At 45.9% G+C, this 22,425-nt stretch overlaps 1 protein-coding gene across 2 annotated transcripts in view; it reads left to right on the top strand.

Moving 5' to 3' along the window:
* Positions 1 to 1,692: 1,692 nt before the first annotated feature.
* TFRC (transferrin receptor) overlaps positions 1,693 to 22,425 on the top strand; it is a 34,898-nt gene continuing 14,165 nt past the window's right edge. Inside the window, exons 1-7 of one of the 2 annotated variants that reach the window (XM_026650131.2) lie at positions 1,693 to 1,761; positions 8,297 to 8,369; positions 14,014 to 14,224; positions 15,222 to 15,435; positions 15,685 to 15,819; positions 18,853 to 18,952; positions 20,138 to 20,260. In XM_026650131.2, the coding sequence (XP_026505916.1) occupies positions 8,337 to 8,369; positions 14,014 to 14,224; positions 15,222 to 15,435; positions 15,685 to 15,819; positions 18,853 to 18,952; positions 20,138 to 20,260 (816 nt within the window). In that variant the 5' untranslated portion in view covers positions 1,693 to 1,761; positions 8,297 to 8,336. Of the gene's footprint in view, positions 1,762 to 1,880; positions 1,898 to 8,296; positions 8,370 to 14,013; positions 14,225 to 15,221; positions 15,436 to 15,684; positions 15,820 to 18,852; positions 18,953 to 20,137; positions 20,261 to 22,425 lie in introns of those variants that run through there. The other variant, XM_026650132.2, reaches the window with a different exon arrangement.

Here is a 22,425-nt window from a genome sequence, read left to right as displayed (position 1 = left end):
TTAATGTGCCATTTTGTTTCATTTTTCACTTGGGACATGTGAGGCAGTTCTGCTGTTCACACCCCTGTGGGCTGGGTATGGAAAGAAAAATGATAAAATAACAGAAAAACATACCTGGACTGGGCAGGAGTTGAGTGTGTAAAATGGCTCTGTAAAATAGTCATATTAATTAGCTCGGGTCGGCACAAGGACTCTTTTTTTGGTGGGGAGGGGAGAGACCAGTGAGCTGAGGCATGTTGGCGTGGGCACACACAGCGACACACGGGAGGCAAGGCGCTGGGCCATAGTGCTGGCACACTCCGTGAGGTGCCGAGCCGTGGCATTGGCACACATGCAGTGAGGCTCTGGGCCATGGCGCTGGAAGATGTAGCAAGGCACCGGCCCATTGTATTGGCACATAAGAGGCAAACTGCCAAGCCTGGCGCTGGGCTGGCACACGCGGTGAGGTGCAGGGCCATGACATTAGCACACGGGAGACAAAGCGCCTGGCCATGCCGTTGGCACGTGGAGACACTGTGCCAGGGCGTTGGCACACAAGCGGTACTGGCCTGTGGCATTGTCACACATGAGAGGTGCCAGGCTGTGCACAAGCACAGCGAGGCACCATGTTGTAGCATTGGCACACAGGAGATGAAGTCCTGGCACACAGCAGGCACTGGGCCATGACATTGGCACACAGGAGGCACTGAGCTCTGGTGTTGGCAGAGGAGAGGTGAGGCACCGGACTGTGGCATTGGCACAAGGGATGCGCTGGGCTGTGGTGTTTGGACATGAGAGGTGAGGCACCAGGGTGTTGCTTTGACACACGTGGTGAGGCACCAGGCCATGGTGATGGCACATGGGAGGCACTAGGTCATGGCAATGGCACACATGAGGCGCAGGGCTGTGGCATTAGCAGAGGGGAGGCGCCGGGTGGTGGCGATGGCACATGGGAGGCACCGGGACACGGCGATGGCAGAGTGGAGGCACCAGGCCATGGAGTTGGCACTTGGGAGGTGCCGGGCTGTGGGGTTGGCAGAGGGGACGTGCCGGGCCATGGGGAGGCACATGGGAGGCTCCGGGTTGTGGCAATGGCAGAGGGGACGTGCCGGGCTGTGGCGATGGCACGTGGGAGCTGCCGGGCCGTGGGTTTGGCACTCGGGTGGTGTCGGGCTGTGGGGTTGGCAGAGGGGACGCCCCAGGCCGTGGGGTTGGCAGAGGGGAGGCGCTGGGCTGTGGGGTTGGCAGAGGGGACACACCAGGCCATGTGGAGGCACATGGGAGGCGCCAGGCCGTGGCGATGGCAGAGGGGAGGCGCCGGGCTGTGGGGTTGGCAGAGGGGAGGCGCCGGGCGGTGGCGATGGCCGAGGGGAAACCCCAGGCCGTGGGGAGGCACACGGGAGGTGCCAGGCCGTGGGGTTGGCAGAGGGGAGGTGCCAGGCCGTGGGGTTGGCCGAGGGGAGGCCCCAGGCCGTGGCACACACAGGGAGGTGCTGGCTGGCGCAGGCAGTACGGGAGAGTCACACACTCCCCACCCCCGCCGGCGCTCTGCCCTCAGCCTCCTCCACCTCCCCGGCCCCCGTCTCGGAGAGGGGCAAACCCCTCCCCCCGCCCGCTCCGTGCGCGAGCTGCGGGGGGCGGTTGGCAGGGGGGTGGGGAGGGGCGTGTCACGTCACTCGCCGCGTTCCGCGGGGCGCGGCTGATTGGCCGGCAGCCGGTTAAAACGCGGCACGGCCTCCGTCTGTTCCTTGAGGGTGGCTGGGACGGCGGCTGCAGCAGCAGGTGAGTGGCCGGCTGGCCCGAGGCGCGCGCGGCCACAGGGCAGTTGGAGCGGGCGGGAGAGGTGAGGCGGCGCCCGGCTCCTCCCCCTGCCTGTGCCTACGTGCGGCGCGAGCCGGGCTGCTGCTGAGCTGTGGCGGTGAGCGCGGGGCGGCCCGGGGCTGGGCGCATGGGGGGGACGCGGCATTGGGCGCGCGCGGGGCTGCCCGGCCGTTGGCGGTTGGGTGGGGGGGAGGAGAGGCAGCTCCTGACGCGGCCTGTCCGCGCGCGGGGTCGGCGCGCGGGCTCCGCTGGCTGGGCACAGGCTGCATGCAGGGCCCTCGCCGCGTGCGCGGGCGGGGTGGGGCGGGGCTAGTTCCTACCCCGGGGCGCACATGGCGCGCGGGGCTGCCAGGGCCGCGGTGACCTTGAGCGCCCGGGGGGGGCAGGCTGGAGCCCGGGCCGCGCGCGCGCGCTCTGCCCGGGACCCTGCAGCGCTCCTGGCCGGACAGTTCCCCTGCTGCCTGGGCCTGCCCCCCCCCGAGGCGGCCTAAACCACGAGCTCCCTGCAGGGAGTGGGTCATCCTAGGCCTGCCGCAGCCCGTCACCGTCTCTGGCACCTCCAGCTGCAGCCCCGAGCTGGGCTCCAGCCCGCTTTCCTTGCAACGGGGCACTTCCCGCTGGCTGCCCCCCACCCCCATTCCTGCAAGGCTGCTGCACGGAGCTCCTGGGGCAGGAGCCCCCGCCACGCCTTGCCTTAGCCGTGTAACTAATGTTAGTGCAGCTTGGCTGGGTGCACGCTGGAGAACGGGTCTAGCATTAGAAAATGGCTTCTGTCAGAGCCTGCATATTTTTTTTTTGACCTCGGGACACAGTAGAGGAGTGTTGCAATTCTCTGGAAGGGTGTTGGTGAGGGATAGGGGGATATTAGTTAACACCTTTTGTACTTCTGAAGCTCTATTTTTAGACTGTGAAGGGAAGTCACTGCTGTTGAGGTGCCTCCTTAGCCTGTGGCCTCTAGGCGATGCCGGCCCTTGTGGCAGGGGTGCAGGGCTCCATATTGCAGTAAGGCCAGCTGGAGGTAGTACAAGTACAGGCAGGCTATAGTTGTCTAACCTTGTCAGAGCAGGTCTCGGTCACACGGTGTTTGACCAAAGTACTCCCGCTGTTGCTGCACTAATGTGGTGGTCTTGTGTCACAGCACAGGACTTGCACTTCAAGCTCAGCGGTATATTTTCTGTGCTTTTCCCTAGAAGTTGTGGAGTCATTCATTTGAAAGGTGGGGTACCTTCAGCAGTTCTTATCTAGGCTGCTGCAGCAGCAGAGCAGTGCCTGTAGGGTGGGATATCCTGTTTCTGGGAAAACTTCACTATTGATTTGGCTCAGTCCTCTTAACTCGTGCTACATGAACTATGAAGCCTTATAGGCCAGTACTTAGGGACCTATGTTCACCACAGGTTTGCCACCTTATACAGGGTAAAATTGATTTATTTGGGGTTTGGACCCCATTGAGAGTTGGGCATCTGAGTGTTAAAGACAGGAACACTTCGTAAGTGTCTTTCAGTTAAGTCTGCAGCTTTGGGGCACGTGGTTCAGACCCTGGGTCTGTGTTGGAGCAGACCGGCGCATCTGGCTCAACAAGACAGGGTGCTGGAGTCCCAAGATGGCAGGGAAAGCAGGGGCAGAAGTAGTCTTGGCACGTCAGTTGTTCCTAAGGGGGTTTCTGTGATCTAACCCATCACATCCACAACCTCCCTAGGCAATTTATTCCAGTGTTTAACCAGTCTGACAAGAAGCTTTTAATGTCCAACCTAAACTGCCCTTGCTGCAATTTAAACCCATTGCTTCTTGTCCTATTCTCGGAGGTTAAGAAGAATTTTCTCCCTCTTCCTTGTAGCAACCTTTTATGTATTTGAAAACTGTTATGTCCCCTCGGTCTTCTCATCTCCAGACTGAAAAAAATTGGGTTTAATCTTCCATTATAGGTCATGTTTTCTAGACCTTGAATCATTTTTGTTGCTCTTCTCTAGACTTTCTCCAATTTGTTCATCTTTCCTGAAATGTGGGGCCCAGAAATGGACACAATACTCCAGTTGAGGCCTCATCAGTGTAGAGTGGAAGAATTACTTCTCATGTCTTGCTTGTAATACTCCTGCTAATACATCCCAGAATATTTGTGTTTTTTTTTTGCAGCAGAATTACACTGACTCATATTTAGGTTGTGATCCACTATGACCCCCCAGATTCCTTTCCACAGTACTCCTTCCTAGGCAGTCATTTCCCATTTTGTATGTGTGCAACTGAACATGCCTTTCTAAGTGGCATACTTTGCATTTTTCCTTATTTGATTTCATCTTATTTACTTCAGAGCATTTTTCCTGAGACTGAGTACAGTAAGAATAGGATGTGAAGGATTTGAGAGCAAAGCTAAGCAGCTATGCTTGATGTGATGGAGAAGAGGGAGCCAGTAGAGGGTTGCAGACGGGGGTGACATGATCAAAATGATGAGCTAGGAAATCCTTGCAGCGGTGTATTGAATGGGGTAAGACTGAAGGTGTCAAAGCCAGAGAAGTGGATGTTGTAGTATAATTGAGACCGGTATGATGAGAATCTTGATAAGAGATCTAGCTGTGAATGGATAAGCAATCTGTGCAGAAAGAATTGGTGAGTTTTAGATGTTCTGGATGTGGGATTGGCATAGGCTAATCAGATTTTGGCCAGTGTGCCGCTGCCTCTAAATGCAGTGCTGTCCAGGGAAAATGGAGTTAAGATGCTTCACTAATGCCCTTCTGAAGTACTCAAGCGGCAGTTGCCTTAATGCACAGCTCAAGTTGCATTGCACAGTCTACATGAATTTACAACCCACACTGATGGGAGAGCTTCTCCTGTCAGTGTGCAGTAGATGTGTCCAGGAGAGTTTCTACGATGGTGACATAGCACTGTCTACACCAGGAGTTAAGTCGATGTAACTTTGTTCAGCTGTGTAGACTTTTCACAGTGCTGAACATAATAGTTATAAATTGGTATAAGTATGTAGTATAGGCCTGGCCTGAAGCATGAACATTCTTTTGTGGATTATTAACTCCAGCAATGCCAGTGCACAGCTTGTGATTCTTGAACAGGATGCAAATATCTGTGGCTAAAGGGAACAGGTTCTATAGGCACCACATGGTGGCTTATTGAGTTGTCACTTATGCACCCTAGGGTTCTTTGAGTTCTAAAATGAGACATCTGGGCAAGAAACATCAAGTAATACTTCCCATTTTCTATAACTATAAGTTGAATTAAAATATAGTTATTTAGCTTAGTTAAGTGGGTGGATTTGAGTCTAACATGCCAAATAAAACTCCTTGTTAGCTTGGGAAGGCAGTATGTTTGTTAATACCCCCATTATTGGGGGCTGACAGACAATTTGTACCAAGTGATAGCAAAACACTTATAAAAACAGTGTGCTTGCCCAGTCAAGCACTCAAAGGCCAAAATTTGCCCATGCAGCCTTAATTTGACTTCTTGTATAAATGCACTATAATTAATGATCACATGCTATTTTTACAGCACACCTGCCTCATTCTGTGAATGAGTAGTTTAGAAGCATTCTCATTTAACTTGTGGCCTAAGGTGATATTTAATCCATGCTATCCAAACCTGGCAGCAGATGCTAGATTAACCTCCTCATGGGAGTAGGTATGGTGCTCTCACTACAGTATCAGTGATTCACAAAACAAACTCACTTAGAATATCCCTTTGAGTTCAGGTGCTGGTGTCCCCACTTCAGTTGCGGAGCTGAAGTGCAGAGTTTTTGGCCAAATTATCCAAAGGTTTGACTAACTTTGGATGCCCAACTTGAGACCACTAGGTCCTGAACTTTTAAGAATACTTGTTTTTTTTTTTTATAGCACTAAATATAGTGCACGTGACTTCAGGTGCTTTTGCAGATATGCTGAGCACTCTCAAATCTGGCCACAGGTATCATGTTGTGAACCCAGAAAACAAAGTGCAATTAATGGTCACCTGTGAAGTCTGGTTTTAAATGAGTTGCCCAGCATCACATAGGAACACTGGCATATGCAGAGATAAATGCTATCCTGGAGAACTGGATTCGAACTGGCTTACCCATAAAACCATACTTCTGCTCTCCTCTACTTCATTCAGTACAACCCTCCTCCTACCCCCTCAACAAATAAAGTAAGGTCCTAGAGACAACCACCTCATTCACTACACAGCCTTGCTTCCCAGGGCACTATCATACACTGAGTGATACAGGGGTCCTATAGAAAATTAGTAGAACTGATACAATCTTTAATTACATGATGTGGGCACAAAGGGGGGCCAAATCAAGTTTACAAAGGCAACCTTAATTCTTGCACTTCCTAACTCAAGTGCTGACTCTTCAATCTTAATGTTGTTCCAGTATAGCATGTAACCCCTAATCTCTAAAAATAAAAATCAAAAAGTGCGTCATGTGGAACTACTGATGCACTGTGGAACCCCAGTTGGAACATCAGCAGGGTTCCAATCTCCAAATTCACCGCACAGATCTTTTATGCTAACTGAGTGACTGCTAGTGGTGGTAGGCTGCTATCCTCTATAGGGACAAGTCACTAGAGGATGACACTTTACAAGTGTGCTTCATGTTATCTTCTGACAGCAGAAGAATGACTCATGACTCCTGGATTTAATTCCAGTTTCTGTAGAGATGTTCTAATGGTTATGGGGGACAGACCCACCTGTATTCCCCTGTTCCTCTCCACTGTTAAAACACAACCTGTGCCTGAGGCTGATGTCTGGCATGGAGGATTTCAGCCCAAATGGTTAGTTTGCCAAAGTTACAAGCAACTGAAAATGGGGTCTTATAATAGATGCTAGCAACATGTGCACCTGCAATTCCAGTTGAGGCTGAATGAGGAAGAGTCAAATAACTTACTTACTTAGGCTACAACTCTATCAAGTAAGTGATAAGGATAAGATTTGTCAGTCACCGGTTCCATGACTTTCAGTGGCCTCTGACACTTTCTGCTGGAGCTTTCAGCTCCATGCCCTTTAGTAAAATTCAGACAAGTAACAGGCTTCTGTGTATTTTGGTGCCCATGACCTGTCTGAAATAACCATGACACAAATCTTAACCTTAGTGATAAGTCTTACCTTGTACTCCTTCCCAGAGAGCGCATCATGAGACATTCCAGTACAGTGCAGGACAACACATCTTGCTCATTTCATTCAATTGGCAAAAGATGCCAGGATTGTTAAACACTTCCAGCCCATAAAAGATGTGTGATCTTTGAAATGGGTTTATTTAACCTTAGGTTTATTTAGTTGGTTCTAGGTCAGTGATTCTCAACCAGGAGTACACCTACCCCAGCAGAGGCCTTCTGTGGGGGTTGGAGGGTACATCATTCATCTAGACATTTGCCTAGTTTACAACAGGCTACCTAAAAAGCACTAGCAAAGTCAAAAAACACTAAAATGTTAGACAAAATGAGATTAAGTAACTTTTTCAGTAATAGTGTGCTGTGATATTTTTGTTTTGTCTTTTTGTAAGCAAGTGGTTTTCAAGTGAGGTGAAACTTGACGTATGCAAGATAAATCAGACTCCTGAAAGGGGTACAATAATCTGGAGTGCTTAAGAAGCACTATTCTAGGTGTTGGAGAAACTATTCTTTTGGAGCCATTCTGGGGCTTCTGAGAGCCCACGTGCTTCTGCTGGTCACTGGACTTTAAAAGAAGTGTAGGGATGATTCCTTAGCATGCTCCCACTAACAAAATGGGGGGGAAGGGGACTTGATATCTAGATAAGATGGTGGCTATGACTACTGTGTATTTCATCACTAGGAATCACATACAAAAACATTGGTATTTCCCCATCCATGGTAATCACTTCACTAAAGTGTTTAAATATTGGATTTGCTTTTCTAACAGTTCCAAAACAAAAGGTGCTTTAAGACTAACCACTCTTCCTGGCCTTGGCTATAAGGATTACTTGTTGGATGGGAGCTCGTGAATGTATTCTAGTTTTTGTTTGGAAATTACAAATATTATACTTTGGTTCTTAGCAGTAAGCTTTAGTTAATAAAATAGATACAACTGAAACCTTGGCTTGTTGAACTTGAGGTTTGGGGACTTTGAGAGACTGAACTTTGGGGTTTCCCATTAGAGCTAGCTGAGTTAATCACTATTTCCTCCCTTCTTCCCCCACACCAAGCCTTCAAATGGGGAGGGAATGCAGTTGGTTAGGGCAACTGCATCACTGTTAATACTGACCTTAGCAACACTCCAGCATACAAACCAGAATGAATATTGCACATACATTTATCCAGGTAATCTTGCAACTCCTATGGTATTTGGCAAAACTGAATAACTACATTGGTAGTACTTAAGATGAAGGCTCAGAAATACTTCATATAGAAAGAAGCTACTTCTACATAAGCACTTACAAACTTTCTGCCATAGCTCTGAAGTGGCATAACACAGTAATTGGTGTTGCATCTGGCAGATTTAAGTATTGCTGATGTGCATGAGAGGAATTACAATTTTAATGTGTACATATCTTTTGAAATTTTAGGTTTCAGTCAAGGAGTTGGAGGGAGCTTGTTCAAGAAGTTATGGACCATGCTCGATCAGCAATCTCCAACTTGGTAAGATTTCCTGTCTAGTAATGTTGCTGTAGTCTGAACACTTGTAGGAATAAAATCTAATCAAGATTGACACGTAATAAGATACTGAGTTTGTGCCACTCAGTGAGTTTCTTCCTATCTTAGATGATCCTAGGCTGTGGTTTTTCAAGAGTGAAGTTTCAGGTTGAGCACCCAAAAGCCCCTAGTCAAAGTGACCTAAATCCTGACATCTGAAGATGGTGGTTCCCCCCCAGCCCCATGGTGTCAAGTTGGACATATGAAGTCACTGGTCATTCTGACTGTAATATATTGGTAGTGGGAATGGAGGAACCACCATCAGCTAAAAACTGTCAAAATGATGATATTTGTTTTTAACCTGGTTTCACCAGGGAAGCTGAAAATGGCCAAGATGTAAGATAGAGGGGAACTGACTTCTGTGTAGAACTCATACAGACTAAGGCTTGTCAACAACTTGGCAGTATAGACAAAACTTTTGTCTTTCACAGGTAAAAAGTCCCCCTGTCCTCCCCTTCCCCCAAGATAAGTTTTGCTGCAGCAAGTGGCAGTGTGAATGCCCTTTGTCAGCAGGAGCACTCTCCTGTCTTTTTCATAAGATGAAGGATTAGGACTCCAGAGAATTGCCTTTGCAGTCACATAGGGGAGGCAGTAAGTTGACTTTTGTGGGTCTTATTTTTCCTGGTCTGTTTGTAGAGACTGGTAGGGGGCAGTCTGTTATGAAACAGAGCTCTGATAAGGGGGTGGAGGTGGGAGAGGAGTTACTTAAGCACCAGTGTGGACACAAGAACAGAGATAAACTAGCCAACAAGCTTAGGCTTGAAATTGGGTAACAGTCTCAAATCTTCAGAGGAGTGAAGTTCTGGAACAGCCTTCCCAGGGGAGCAGTGGGGGCAAAAAACCTAACTGGCTTCAAGACAACTTGATGAGTTTATGGAGCTTCTAAACAAGGTTTGACATCTAGAAGCCTCTGTTAATTGGCTGAGCCTTAGTCAGTGGGCAGGGCTATCAAGAAGGCCAGGGCTTTATAAAACAGTGCACAAGTGGCCAGGGAGCTTTGCACAAGGGAGTTTGGAAGGGGAATGGGAATGGGGCAAGGTTCACTTGCTGTTCTTTAGATTGTAGTTTAGTTTACAGATTTTAAACATCTTGATTTTAAACAACCCTTTCATTAACTAGGTAGCTGCAGGAGACAATGCAGGCAGAAGCCCAGCAGCAGAGTGGGGACTATACAGTTTATTGTGCTGAGTGCAGCATGTATGATTACCTGCCCTGTGGGCAGGTGCCATATGTGTGCAGTCAGTGCAAGGCGCTCCTGGCCCTCATACCACGTATGGGCTTTGGAGGCCAGGGTGGCGGAACTGGAGGAGCTAAGGGAGGCAGAGAGGTATGTTGATGAGGCTTTCCAGGACACTGTCGAATTGTCACACCTCCAGTCAGACAGCCCCTGTGCTGTTCAGGAGGATGAAAGGCCCAGAGAAGCAGAGCAGTCAACGGGAGCAGAGGGAAACATTCCCATACTTGGGACCCTCCTTCCAGATGGTGCTGGGGTTGCCTCTTGCACTGAGGTTACCTCTCTGGGGGAGGGAACTCCAGTCACTAGGGAAAGGCAGGTGTTAGTAATGGGAGATTCGATCATTAGAAACATAGATAGCTGGGTTTGTGATGACCAGGAGAACCGTATGGTGACTTGCCTGCCTGGTGCAAAGGCTGCAGATCTCTCGAGGCATCTGGATAGACTTCTGTGTAGTGCTGGGGAGGAGCTGGTGGTCGTGGTACATGTAGGTACCAATGACAGGGAAGGGTAGGAGAGACATCCTGGAGGCCAAATTTTAGGCTGCTAGGGAAGAGACTGAAATCCAGGACCTCTATGGTGGCATTCTCAGAAATGCTCCCAGTTCCACGCGCAGGGCCAGGTAAGCAGGTAGAGCTTCAGAGTCTCAATGCGTGGATGAGACAATGGTTTAGAGAGGAGGGGTTTAGATTCATTAGGAACTGGGGAAACTTTTGGGATGGGGAAGCTATACAGGAGAGATGGGCTCCACCTAAACCAAAGTGGAACCAAACTGCTGGCACTTAACATTAAAAAGGTTGCAGAGCAGTTTTTAAACTAGGGGAAGGGGGGGGAGAAGATTGCTGACTGCAGAGATGCACATGGATTGGACAGACTTCTCTTAGAGGAGAGTGTATTGATAGAGATTCTCTAGGTTATAGTCAGGAGCAGAAGATGAAAGAGGATAATTTAAGGGCCAGATCAGACAAACATTCCAATAAAGAATCGGACACATCAGGAAAGGGCAGACAAATAAACCGTGACAAGTTTTTTCAAGTGCTTGTACACAAATGCTAGTCTAAATAAGATGGGTGAACTAGAGTGCCTCATGATAAAGGAGGATATTGATATAATAGGCATCACAGAAACCTGGTGGACTGAGAGCAATCAATGGGACACAATCATTCTGGGGTACTAAATATATCAGAAGGACAGAACAGGTTGTGCAGGTGGGGAGTGGCACTATATGTGAAAGAAAATGTAGAATCAAATGAAGTAAAAATCTTAAGTGAATCCACATGTTCCATAGAATCTCTATGGATAGTAATTTCATGCTCTAATAAGAATATAACATTAGGGATCTATTATTGACCACCTGACCAGGATAGTGATGATGGAATGTTAAGGGAAATTAGAGAGGCTATCAAAATTAAGAACTCAATACTGGGGGATTTCAATTATCCCCATATTGACTGGAAACATGTCACCTCAGGATGAAATTCAGAGACAAAATTTCTCAATACTTTAAATGACTGCTTCTTGGAGCAGCTGGTACAGGAACCCACAAGGGGAGAGGCAACTCTCAATTCACTCATGAGTGGAGTGCGGGAGCTGGTCCAAGAGGTAACTGTAACAGGACCGCTTGGAAATAGTGACCATAATATAATTAATATCCCTGTGGTGGGAAGAACATCTCAACAGTCCAACACTGTGGCATTTAATTTCAAAAAGGGGAACTATGTAAAAAATGAGGGGGTTAGTTAAACAGAAATTAAAAGGAACAGTGACTAAAGTGAGATCCCTGCAAGCTGCATGGATGTCCTTTTTTTTTTTTTTAAAAGACACCATAATAGAGACCAACTTAAATGTATATCCCAAATTAAGAAACCCAGTAAAAACTAAAAGAGCCACCATGGCTTAACCATGTAAAAGAAGCAGTGAGATAAAAAGGCATCTTTTAAAAAGTGGAAGTCAAATCCTAGTGAGGTAAATAAAAAGGAGCATAAACACTGCCAAATTAAATGTAAAAATGTAATAAAAGCCAAAGAGGAGTTTGAAGAATGGCTAGCCAAAAACTCAAAAGGTAATAACAATGTTTAAGTACATCAGAAGCAGGAAGCCTGCTTAACCAGTGGGGCCCCTGGATGATCGAGATACAAAAGGAGCACTTAAAGACAATAAAGTCCATTGCAGAGAAACTAAATGGATTCTTTGCTTCCATCTTCACGGCTGAGAATGTTAGGGAGATTCCAAAACCTGAGCTCGCTTTTGTAGGTGACAAATCCGAGGAACTGTCACAGATTGAAGGGTCACTAGAGGAGGTTTTGGAATTAATTAATAAACTTAACATTAACAAGTCACTGGGACCAGATGACATTCACCAAGAGTTCTGAAAGAACTCAAATGTCAAGTTGCAGTGTAACCTGTCCTTTAAATCAGCTTCTGTACCCATTTACTGGAAGATAGCTAATGTAACGCCAACATTTAAAAAGGGCTCTAGAGGTGATCCCAGCAATTACAGACCAGAGTTGGGCAAATTAGTTGAAGCAATAGTAAAGAATAAAATTCCAACACAGAAGAACATAAATTGTTGGGCAAAAGTCAACATGGTTTCTGTAAAGGGAAATCATGTCTTACTAATCTATTAGAGTTCTTTGAAGGGGTCAACAAACATGTGGACAAGAGGAACCAGTGGACATAGTGTACTTAGATTTCCAGAAAGCCTTTGACAAGGTCCCTCACCAAAGACTCTTACATAAATTAAGTTGGCATGGGATAAAAGGGAAGGTCCTTCCATGGATTGAGAACTGGTTAAAAGACAGGGAACAAAGGGTAGGTAAATTCTCAGAATGGAGAGGGGTAACTAGTGGTGGTGCCCATGGGTCAGTCCTAGGACTAATCCTATTCAGCTTATTCATAAGTGATCTGGAGAAAGGGGTAAAAAGTGAGGTGGCAAAGTTGGCAGATGATACTAAGCTGCTCAAGATAGTTAAGACCAAAGCAGACTGTGAACTTCAAAAAGATCTCACAAAACTAAGTGATTGGGCAACAAAATGGCAAATGAAATTTAATGTGGATAAATGTAAAGTAATGCACATTGGGGAAAAAATAACCTGAACTATACATACAATATGATGGGGGAGGGGGCTAATTTAGCTCCAAGATCTTTCCTGATTCGTTGTAGTCATCGTGGCTAGTTCTCTGAAGACATCCACACAGTGTGCAGAGGCAGTCAAAAAAGCAAACAGGATGTTAGGAATCATTAAAGAGGATAGAGAATAAAACTGAGAATATATTATTGCCCTGTATCTAAATTGATGGTATGCCCACATCTTGTGGTCTCCTCATCTCAAAAAAGATATACTGGCACTAGAAAAGGTTCAGAGAAGGGCAACTAAAATGATTAGGGGTTTGGAACAGGTCCCATATGAGAAGAGATTAAAGAGGCTAGGACTTTTCAGCTTGGAAAAGAGGAGACTAAGGGGGGATATGATAGAGGTATATAAAATCATGAGTGATGTGGAGAAAGTAGATAAGAAAGTTATTTATTCCTGTAATACAAGAACTAGGGGCCACCAAATGAAATTAATGGGCAGCAGGTTTAAAACAAATAAAAGGAAGTTCTTCACGCAGCAGAGTCAACCTGTGGAACTCCTTGCCTGAGGAGGCTGTGAAGGCTAGGACTAGAACAGCATTTAAGAGAACTAGATTAATTCATGGAGGCTAAGTCCATTAATGGCTATTAGCCAGGATGGGTAAGGAATGGTGTCCCTCGCCTCTGTTTGTCAGAGGGTGGAGATGGATGGCAGGAGAGAGAGCACTTGATCATTACCTGTTAGGTTGACTCCATCTGGGGCACCTGGCATTGGCCACTGTTGGCAGACAGGATACTGAGCTAGATGGACCTTTGGTCTGACCCAGTATGGCTGTTCTTATGTTCCTTCTGACAAAGTCTGACTCAATACATGAGTTTATGGTCCTGTGCTTCCTCTAGAACAGGTGAGGGTGTCCAACACCTAAAACAATGTGCTGCCTTAGAGGTTTTACTTATCAGCATTTTATCAAAGTCCTGAACTCCCTTTCTTATAAACTTGAAAAGATGGCCTGACAGTCTCAAACCTTACTTTAACTAGTTTAGATTGACCGCAGAGTTAAATGTGAAGATCCCAAATTTTTGTGGGTTTATAGCAAACATCCAATCTGGTGACTCTAGACATATAATCACTACAGTAGTTAAAACAATTGGCTTTTAGAGTGCGTCCTACATAAGACCCTCTGCATGTGTTCTGGAATGAACACAAATCCCAGATTGTAACAAGCAATATAGTGGGCTTTGTGCAGTATCAGTCATGTAGTTCTGACTTCTTTCCCATTTAGTTTGGAAGTGGGCCGCTGTCATACACCCGTTTCAGTCTGGCTCGTCAAATGGATGGAGACAGTAGTCATGTGGAAATGAAACTGGCCGAAGAGGAGGAAGTTGGGGAAAATGGCATGACTGACAATGTTCATACCCATGTAGCAAAGCCCAGGAATAGTGGGAGAAACCTCTGGTGCAAGGTTGCTGCAGGAGGCCTCCTCTTCTTAATTGGTAAGCTAAAAGGGCAAAGATGGTGGGGAAAGGTATTGTACAAAATATTATGCTCTGTTATAGTTGTTCTTCAGTGTGCCTCTTCCAATAGATCATCTAGACTACAGTACAATAGAATCTCAGTTAAACACCTCAGGAATGGAGGTTGTTCATAACTCTGAACAAAACATCATGGGCCTTTCAGAAGTTTACAACTGAACATTGACTTAATACAGTTTGAAACTTTGCTGTGCAGAAGAAAAATGCTGCTTTTAACTACATATCTGTAATTTAAATGAAACAAGCACAGATGCCTTCCTTACCTTGTCAAATCTCTTTTTAAACTTACATTTAACACAGGACTGTACTGTATTTGCTTTCTGCTGTCTGATTGCATACTTCCAGTTCCAAATGAGATGTGGTTGACCAGAGTTAAGAACTGACTGGAAGGTCTCTTGTACCTCATTCCTGGGGCTGAAAGTGTGAATACCTGTTGATGCTTTAAACTCTTCATATTTGTAGTAAAACAATGTCTATCAAGGCAAAGAAGGGCAAACAGTATTATGAAGAAACTAGTAAGTGGCTTTTTTCCCAGCTTAACAGAGGAACAAAGCTACAATAGGTGTATTAATGTAGGCAGCAGATCAAGTAAGTCTTCAGGAAGATGTCATCTAGTACTAAAGCAGGAAGTCCACTAGCTTTGTTACAGTGATAGACTCAAAGCAAATGGAGCTAAATAAAACCTGAATGGTATTGGAGACACATTGTATGAAACTTTTTAATCTGTGGTACAGGATGCTCTCTATATTAAGATCAAATGTGAATAATCAGTTAAGGTGAAGCTTAAGAAAGCTAGTACAGTTTATAAGAACTTCCAAAGCTTGCATGGGAACAGGCTAGTCTCCAATAAAACTCCAACTACTTGGAATACAGTCAGGTGGCTTGAGTTAACACTGGGCTGGCTCAGGTTTTTTTATGGCTTTGTAGCATATAAACACATCTGATTTCTTTCCCTTAGGGTTTCTGATTGGCTACTTGAGTTACCGTGGGCGAATGCAGGCAACCAGCACTTGTTCAGATGGAAGTAATGCATGTGGAAACCCTGCCATCGCACCTTCCACAGGAGATGACGAGTACATGGAAGAGCCTGAAATTGAACCTGTTCTTTACTGGAATGATCTCAGAATGATGCTGTCAGATAAGCTGAGAGATGTAAACTTCAACAACATCAGGTAAGATCCTTCACAAAGTCCTAGTCAGAGCTATTTGTTTCACATCCTGAGTGTTTTACTAATCTGAAACAAACCACCTACCTGTTCCTATAGAACAAGGGTGTTAAATAACTGAAGACTATTGCCACCTCCAGTTACAGTTTAGCCTAGACTGCACTCATGATTGTAAGTGGCTTGTTCACAACTTGGCAGTGTACTGAGTTGCTGGCTTTTAACCTGGTGTGTCTTTACATTTAACTTCCATTCCAGGAAGCTGTCATCTTATGAAGCTGGCTCTGAAACAGATGAAAGTCTTGCTAACAATATTCATGGTCAGTTAACTGATTTCAAACTGGATAAAGTCTGGAATGATGAGCACTACGTTACACTGCAGGTCCAGGGAAGGTATGTTAATATGCCAAAGACAGTAAGCCGCTTTTATTCATTCAGGCATGGATCTTGCTAGTTCAACAGTAAAATTCTTCAGCTAGAGCAAACATTTGAGGTCTAACTCTCAGGCCAGCTAACATTGAGGGGAAATCCAAGCAGAAGTCTCTCTAGGCTTCACTTCTGCCTGTGGTAGCTGCTACTGGGGTGCCTCAGGAAAGTTTAAAACTTTTTAAACCCGGTCTTACAGAAGCAGTCAGTGTTGGCAGATTTTTTTACCACAGTGCTAAACTGTAGAACTAAGCTTGTCATAGACTCATGACTTCATTTTACCAAAAATGAGGCTGAAGACTGACCACTTTAGTGCATATCTGTTAATACAACCCCATTTCTGTTGGGATATATAGATCCTGTAGCTATATCCATAAACTTGTCTTGGCCTGCAAGACCTTATCAGCTCAAATCCATAGTGTTAGGGGAAGGCATACTTGGAGGAGAGTGTTGGGAAAGCCAGAGTCCCTAACTTCTGCATTACTCACATATGAGAGCACGAAGTTCACATAAAGAACAGGAGTATTTGTGGCACCTTAAACTAACAAATGTATTTGAGCATAAGCTTTCATGGGCTACATCCCATTTCTTTGGATGCATAGAATGGAACATATATTGAGGACTCTCTTACCAACTCTGAGAGGCCAATTAAGTAAAGGGGGGGGACTTTTGAAGTGGTGATCAAGATATCAACCTGTCTGTACTGGGCTAAGAAGTGTGAGAGTACTTACATGGGGAGATAGATTCAATGTTTGTAATGGCTCAGCCATTCCCAGTCTTTATTCAAACCTAAATTGCTTGTCTAATTTGCATATCCATTCGAGTTCAGCAGTTTCTCATTGGAGTCTGTTTTTGGAAGCTTTTCTGTTGTAAAATAGCCACCCGCAAGTCTGTCATTGAATGACCAGACAGGTTAAAGTGTTCTCCCACTGGCTTTTGAATGTTATGATTCCTGATGTCAGATCTGTGTCCATTAATTCTTTTGCATAGAGACTGTCCAGTTTGGCCAATGTACATGGCAGAGGAGCATTGCTGGCACATGATGGCATATATCACATTGGTAGATGTGTAGGTGAACGAGCCCCTGATGGCGTGGCTGATGTGATTATGTCCTATGATGATGTCACTTGAATAGATATGTGGACCGAGTTGGCATCGGGTTTTGTTGCAAGAATAGGTTCCTGGGTTAGTGTTTTTTGTTCAGTGGTGTGTGGTTGCTGGTGAGTATTTGCTTCAGGTTGGGGGGGCTGTCTGTAAGCGAGGACAAGTCTGTCTCCCAAGATCTGTGAGTGAGGGATCATTCAGCATAGGTTGTAGATCTTCGATGCGCTGGAGAGGTTTTAGTTGGGGGCTGAAGGTGACAGCTAGTGGTGTTCTGTTGGGCCTGTCTTGTAGGAGGTGACTTCTGGGTATTCATCTGGCTCTGTCAATCTGTTTTTTCACTTCAGCAGGTGGGTATTGTAGTTTTAAGAATGCTTGATAGAGATCTTGTAGGTGCTTGCCTCTGTCTGAGGGATTGGAGCAAATGCAATTGTATCTTAGAGCTTGGCTGTAGACACAGATCTTGTGGTGTGTCCTGGATGGAAGCTAGAGGCATGTAGGTAAGTATAGCGGTCAGTAGGCTTGTGGTATAGGGTGGTATTTATGTGACCATCGCTTATTAGCACAGTAGTGTCCAGGAAATGGACCACTTGTGTGGATTGATCTAGGCTGAGGTTAATGGTGGGATGGAAATTATTGAAATCATGGTAGAATTCCTCAAGGGCTTCCTTTCCATGGGTCCAGATGTCATCAATGTAGCGCAAGTAGAGTAGGGGTGTTAGGGGACGAGAGCTAAGGAAGCATTGTTCTAAGTCAGACATAAAAATGTTGGCATACTGTGGGGCCATGCAGGTACCCATAGCAGTGCTGCTGACTTGAACATGTATAATCCCCAAATGTGAAATAGTTGTGGGTGAGGACAAAGTCACAAAGTTCAGCCACCAGGTTAGCTGTGACATTATCGGGGATACTGTTCCTGATAGCTTGTAGTCCATCTTTGTGTGGAATATTGGTGTAGAGGGCTTCTACATCCATAGTGGCCAGGATGGTGTTTTCTGGAAGATCACCGATGGATTGTAGTTTCCTCAGGAAGTCAGTGGTGTCTCAAAGATAGCTGGGAGTGCTGGTAGCATAGGGCCTGAGGAGAGTCCACATAGCCTGACAATCCTGATGTTAGGGTGCCAATGCCTGAGACGATGGGGCATCCAGGATTTCCAGGTTTATGGATCTTGGGTAGCAAATAGAATACCCGTGGTCAGGGTTCTAGGCATGTCTGTACAAATTTGTTCCTGTGCTGTCAGGGAGTGTGTATGTGTTTTGGTTTTTTTTTAAAGCAGATAGTGTAGTTTCTTTAGGTAATCCTCAGTGGGATCAGAGGATAATGGCTTGTAGAATGTGGTGGTAGAAAGCTGTCTAGCAGCCTCTTGGTCATAATCCAACTTATTCATGATGACACCAGCACCTCCTTTATCAGCCTTTTTAATTGTCAGTTGTTCCTGAGGCTGTAGATGGCATTGTGTTCAGCATGGCTGAAGTTCACATAAGTATCCTAATTCTTTCTCTAGTCAACACTTGCATGCAAGCACCTGTCATCCCTTTTTGGAGCTAATGACTCCAAACATGACCGCCTAGTAGCTCATTACTATAACCTAAATGTAGGCTTTGTGCAGCTTGGCTTAAACTAGCTTTATGGACCATGTATACAACAAATGCTTATACATATTCTGGGGGGAAGCAGCATTGGAAAGCTGGATCACTGTTTGAGCTACTTGTCTTAAGGTCTCACCATTTCATTTAAACATGTCAGATTTATACTTCCAAATATTTCTATGGTAAAACACATTTTTAAAACCAAATACTCAAATAGTAAATAGCTAGTGCTAACAAGTTCTAAAAATCTACCATTTTAGAACTGGTATCTTGGGTGGCTCTACTTAACACTTTCTTGCTGTCTAATAGGTCACCAAATAAAGTGACTATTGAGTCTTCAACTGAAACTGCAACAACACTGGAAATTACTGATGGATATGTGGCATACAGTGCAAGGGCAACAGCAACAGTAAGTTACCTAGTTTCATGAATTACAGACTTGTTTACAAGAATAGTTTGCATGTGCTGAGGATGGCTAACAAGTCAGTTCATCTCACTTGTGGACAAGTCACTAACTAGGACTGAGACTTGAACTGTCATTGGCTCCTTAATACTTCTAAAGTGTCTGTCTGGCTTTCACCCCTGAGGCACAGGGCTACTGCTTCACTTACAGCCAAGCAGAGCTGGATATGGTGGTTTGGAGTAAAACCACAGGTTATTGGGCAGGACAGCTCTACAGAATAGCAAGAGGTAGTCCCTCCTGAGGCTTACCACTGAGGACATGGCCCAAGTATTTCCAAGCTCCAGCCCATGAAGCAAGAGTGCTCTAAGTCAGAACTCAAACTCTTACATCACACCCACATCTAGTAAAGCAAACTAACTCAGGTCCCTGATTTCACATTTATTAACAGTTGTAAATATGCTTAGCTCCTCACCTCAAGAGGAGCATGTTTGTCTAAACTCTTGTCCCACTTATGGCAAATGCCCTGCAACTCCCCTTGTGGGAGTAGAGGGATCTCCACAAACCCACTTCCACCACCAATCACCAAGGCCTGAAGTAGCTGGTGGCTGCTTCCCTCCTAGAGTTCCTAGCTAGGGCCCATTCAGGAGTCCTTCAAGAACCATCATAAAAAGGTAAGACTGGAAGGGCCCTCAAGAGGTCATCTGGTCAAGTCCCCTGAGCTGGGGCAGGATCAAATACCTAGACCATCCCCTAACAGGCTTGTCCAACCTCTTCTTGACTCCCAATGTTGGGATGCCCCAACCTCCCTTAGAAGCCTATTCCAGCACTTTACTTTCCCTAATAGCTAAGGTACACAGTTATCTAACTAAATCTCTCTTGCTGCCTATTAAGCCCATTACTATTGTCCTACTTTCACTGACGCTGCAGAACAATTGATCACCTAACAGGGGAACCTCTGCCCAGAAAGCTGGTGTTCTAACAGCTGGGAGTTGCTACAGCTTGAACCTAGATAATTTTGCTGCCAAATGCATGAGACTTGGTTGAAGCTAGGACATCCAAGTTGCTGCATGAGTGTAAATTTCTCATTGCACTTCCTGTAAATAAGACCAGTGGTCCAGGCCCCATGGCTTTAGATAGATCTGGTGAGTTATCCGTGACTGCTACAGCTACATCCGTCTTACTTTGTTCCAGGGTAAACTAGTCTATGCTAACTATGGCCGGGCAGAGGATTTCCAGGAACTAAATAAAATGGATATCCCCGTAAATGGATCTGTGGTCCTTGTCAGAGCTGGGAAAATTTCTTTTGCTGAGAAGGTAAGTAACTGCTCTTGGCTCCTATTCTGAATAGTGTGGTCATAGATCACATAGCTAATATTTTACAACACTTTTATATTTAGAACTGTATCTTCAGGTTAGTCAGATTAGCCTTTAGCTTTAGCCCAGATGTATTTGAGTGCTGCAGGGGTGGGGAGAGGAGGGGTGTACCTCTTGATGTTAATGGGCCTAGCAAAAATTGTTCATGCTACCATGACTTCTGGCCCATAGTTGAGGGAAGGAGTAGCCTGTTTCAGTTACCTCAGTTACTGTGCAAGAGAATAGTGAGGACTGAAGTCTCTTTACTTTTTTGGGGGGGCCCAAGTAGGCAAACTTGTCACTAAGTAAGTGCTGAACACTCTGGAGTTGTTCTAGGTGGGGCTGGTAGATTGCCTGTAAAGACTGAGTGACCCTTTCATCAGAACAGCCATACTGGGTCAGATCAATGGTCCATCTAGCCCAATATCCTGTCTTCTGATGGTGGCCAATACCAGATACTTCAGAGGGCATGAACAGAACAGGGCAATTATCAAATGATCCATCCCTTGTCGTCTAGTCCCAGCATCTAACAGGAAGAGGATTTCCAGGGTCTTGTAATGCCAGAAGACCCTATTTTAGTGGCTTACAGCTTAGTCCAAACAGTTGAAGTTTGGCAGAAACTTTCCATGCCACTTGTGTCTCAGGTGACTTGGACAACTGCAGCCACTCATGAGAGACCAGTGAAACACTTTACCCATGGGAAAGAAACTGACCTCTTTGAGAAACTCTAGTGTCTCCATGTTTGGGAGCAGGAACTTAAAATTTGACAGGAAGGTGGCCTTTGGTCTGTGCCTTTTGCCATCCCTGCAGAAGTTGACCAAGCTTGATCCATTGGAAAAACTCTTGCATATGCTCTAGAGAATCTCACTAGACCTTCACAGCTAAATGGGCCAAAGATTCTGTCCATGCTGGGTATGCTCCAGTCTTGGGCTGAGTAGGGCTCATGGCAATAGCAGATCTGAGCTGCTCCAGGCACCAGAACAGAGTAGAGGAGCCGATCTCTTTGGGGCTCCCAGCACATCGCCCCACATTGGCTCCAGGCAGCATAGGAAATGCAACTGCCTCTGAAATGGAGAGCGGAAAAGCACTGGACTGGATTGGGATGGGTTGAGCTGAGTAGCCAGAGAAGGAACCTGGGACTGAGTGGTCACTGGCCAAGCTAGATAAGGGAGTGGGGAAGGAAGTAATGGGATCAGGAGCCAGAGGTGGGGAAGAGACAGGACAAGGAAGGGCAGGGCCATAGGCTAGGGGAGAAATGGATGGTCTGCCCACTCCAGCACACCAAGGCTGCCCTTGTAACCTTCATTTTGCCCCATGTATGCATGTAATTATACTACCATAATGACCCTATACTATATTTTCCATTGGACACTGCCCCATAGTGTGCACAGGATGGATAGTACTCCATTAATGAGCAGCTAGTCACTCCTTAACTTAGTTACCATATACTATGCAAACCTTGCTCTGAAGGTGGAATTATTTCCACATGGGCTTTTCTATGGCACTCATCTGTATAGTGCTTCTGTAAATTCCCCACCAGGCTCTCCATGTGAGCACCCAGAAAAATAAAACCAGCAGTGACCACTCATGAGAAGACTGGGTTAAAAGATGTGCCCAGCATCACACAGGAACTCTGGCAGAGGCAGGGATAGAATCCAATTTTCCAAGCCACTTAACTTGCATAAGAAGAGCCATACTGGGTCAGACCAAAGGTATCACTTCCTTTCCTGTAATCCCCTGCACACATTCAAACTTCTGGTTTCATTTTTGCAGGAGTCCTATATTAGACATGTCTCCTTCAGTACATATAACCCTGCTTCATCTCAGCATAGACCTTCTCTGTACACTGAGGCAGCAGTCTTGAATTATGCTAGTATGTGAACATGTATGGACAAAAGGTTACAGTTAAAGGTGCACAAGCTACCTTGATTCTGTCCTTTAGAGCAGTGCTTCTCAAGCTATCTGGGGAGGACTGGCAACTTTTTTCCAACATGCCAGGGACTGGTGCCATATTATCCTATTTGACACTCTTATGAGGAAACTTGTCGTGGACCGGCAGCCAATGGCTCACGGACCGGCACCAGTCCGTGGACCACCACTTTGAGAAGCACTGCTTTAGAGTTATT

This window comes from Terrapene carolina, unplaced genomic scaffold (genome assembly GCF_002925995.2).
Source record: "Terrapene carolina triunguis isolate 2854851 unplaced genomic scaffold, T_m_triunguis-2.0 Scaffold88, whole genome shotgun sequence".
Lineage (NCBI taxonomy): Eukaryota > Metazoa > Chordata > Testudines > Emydidae > Terrapene > Terrapene triunguis.
This window is presented reverse-complemented; position numbering and strand designations above follow the sequence as displayed.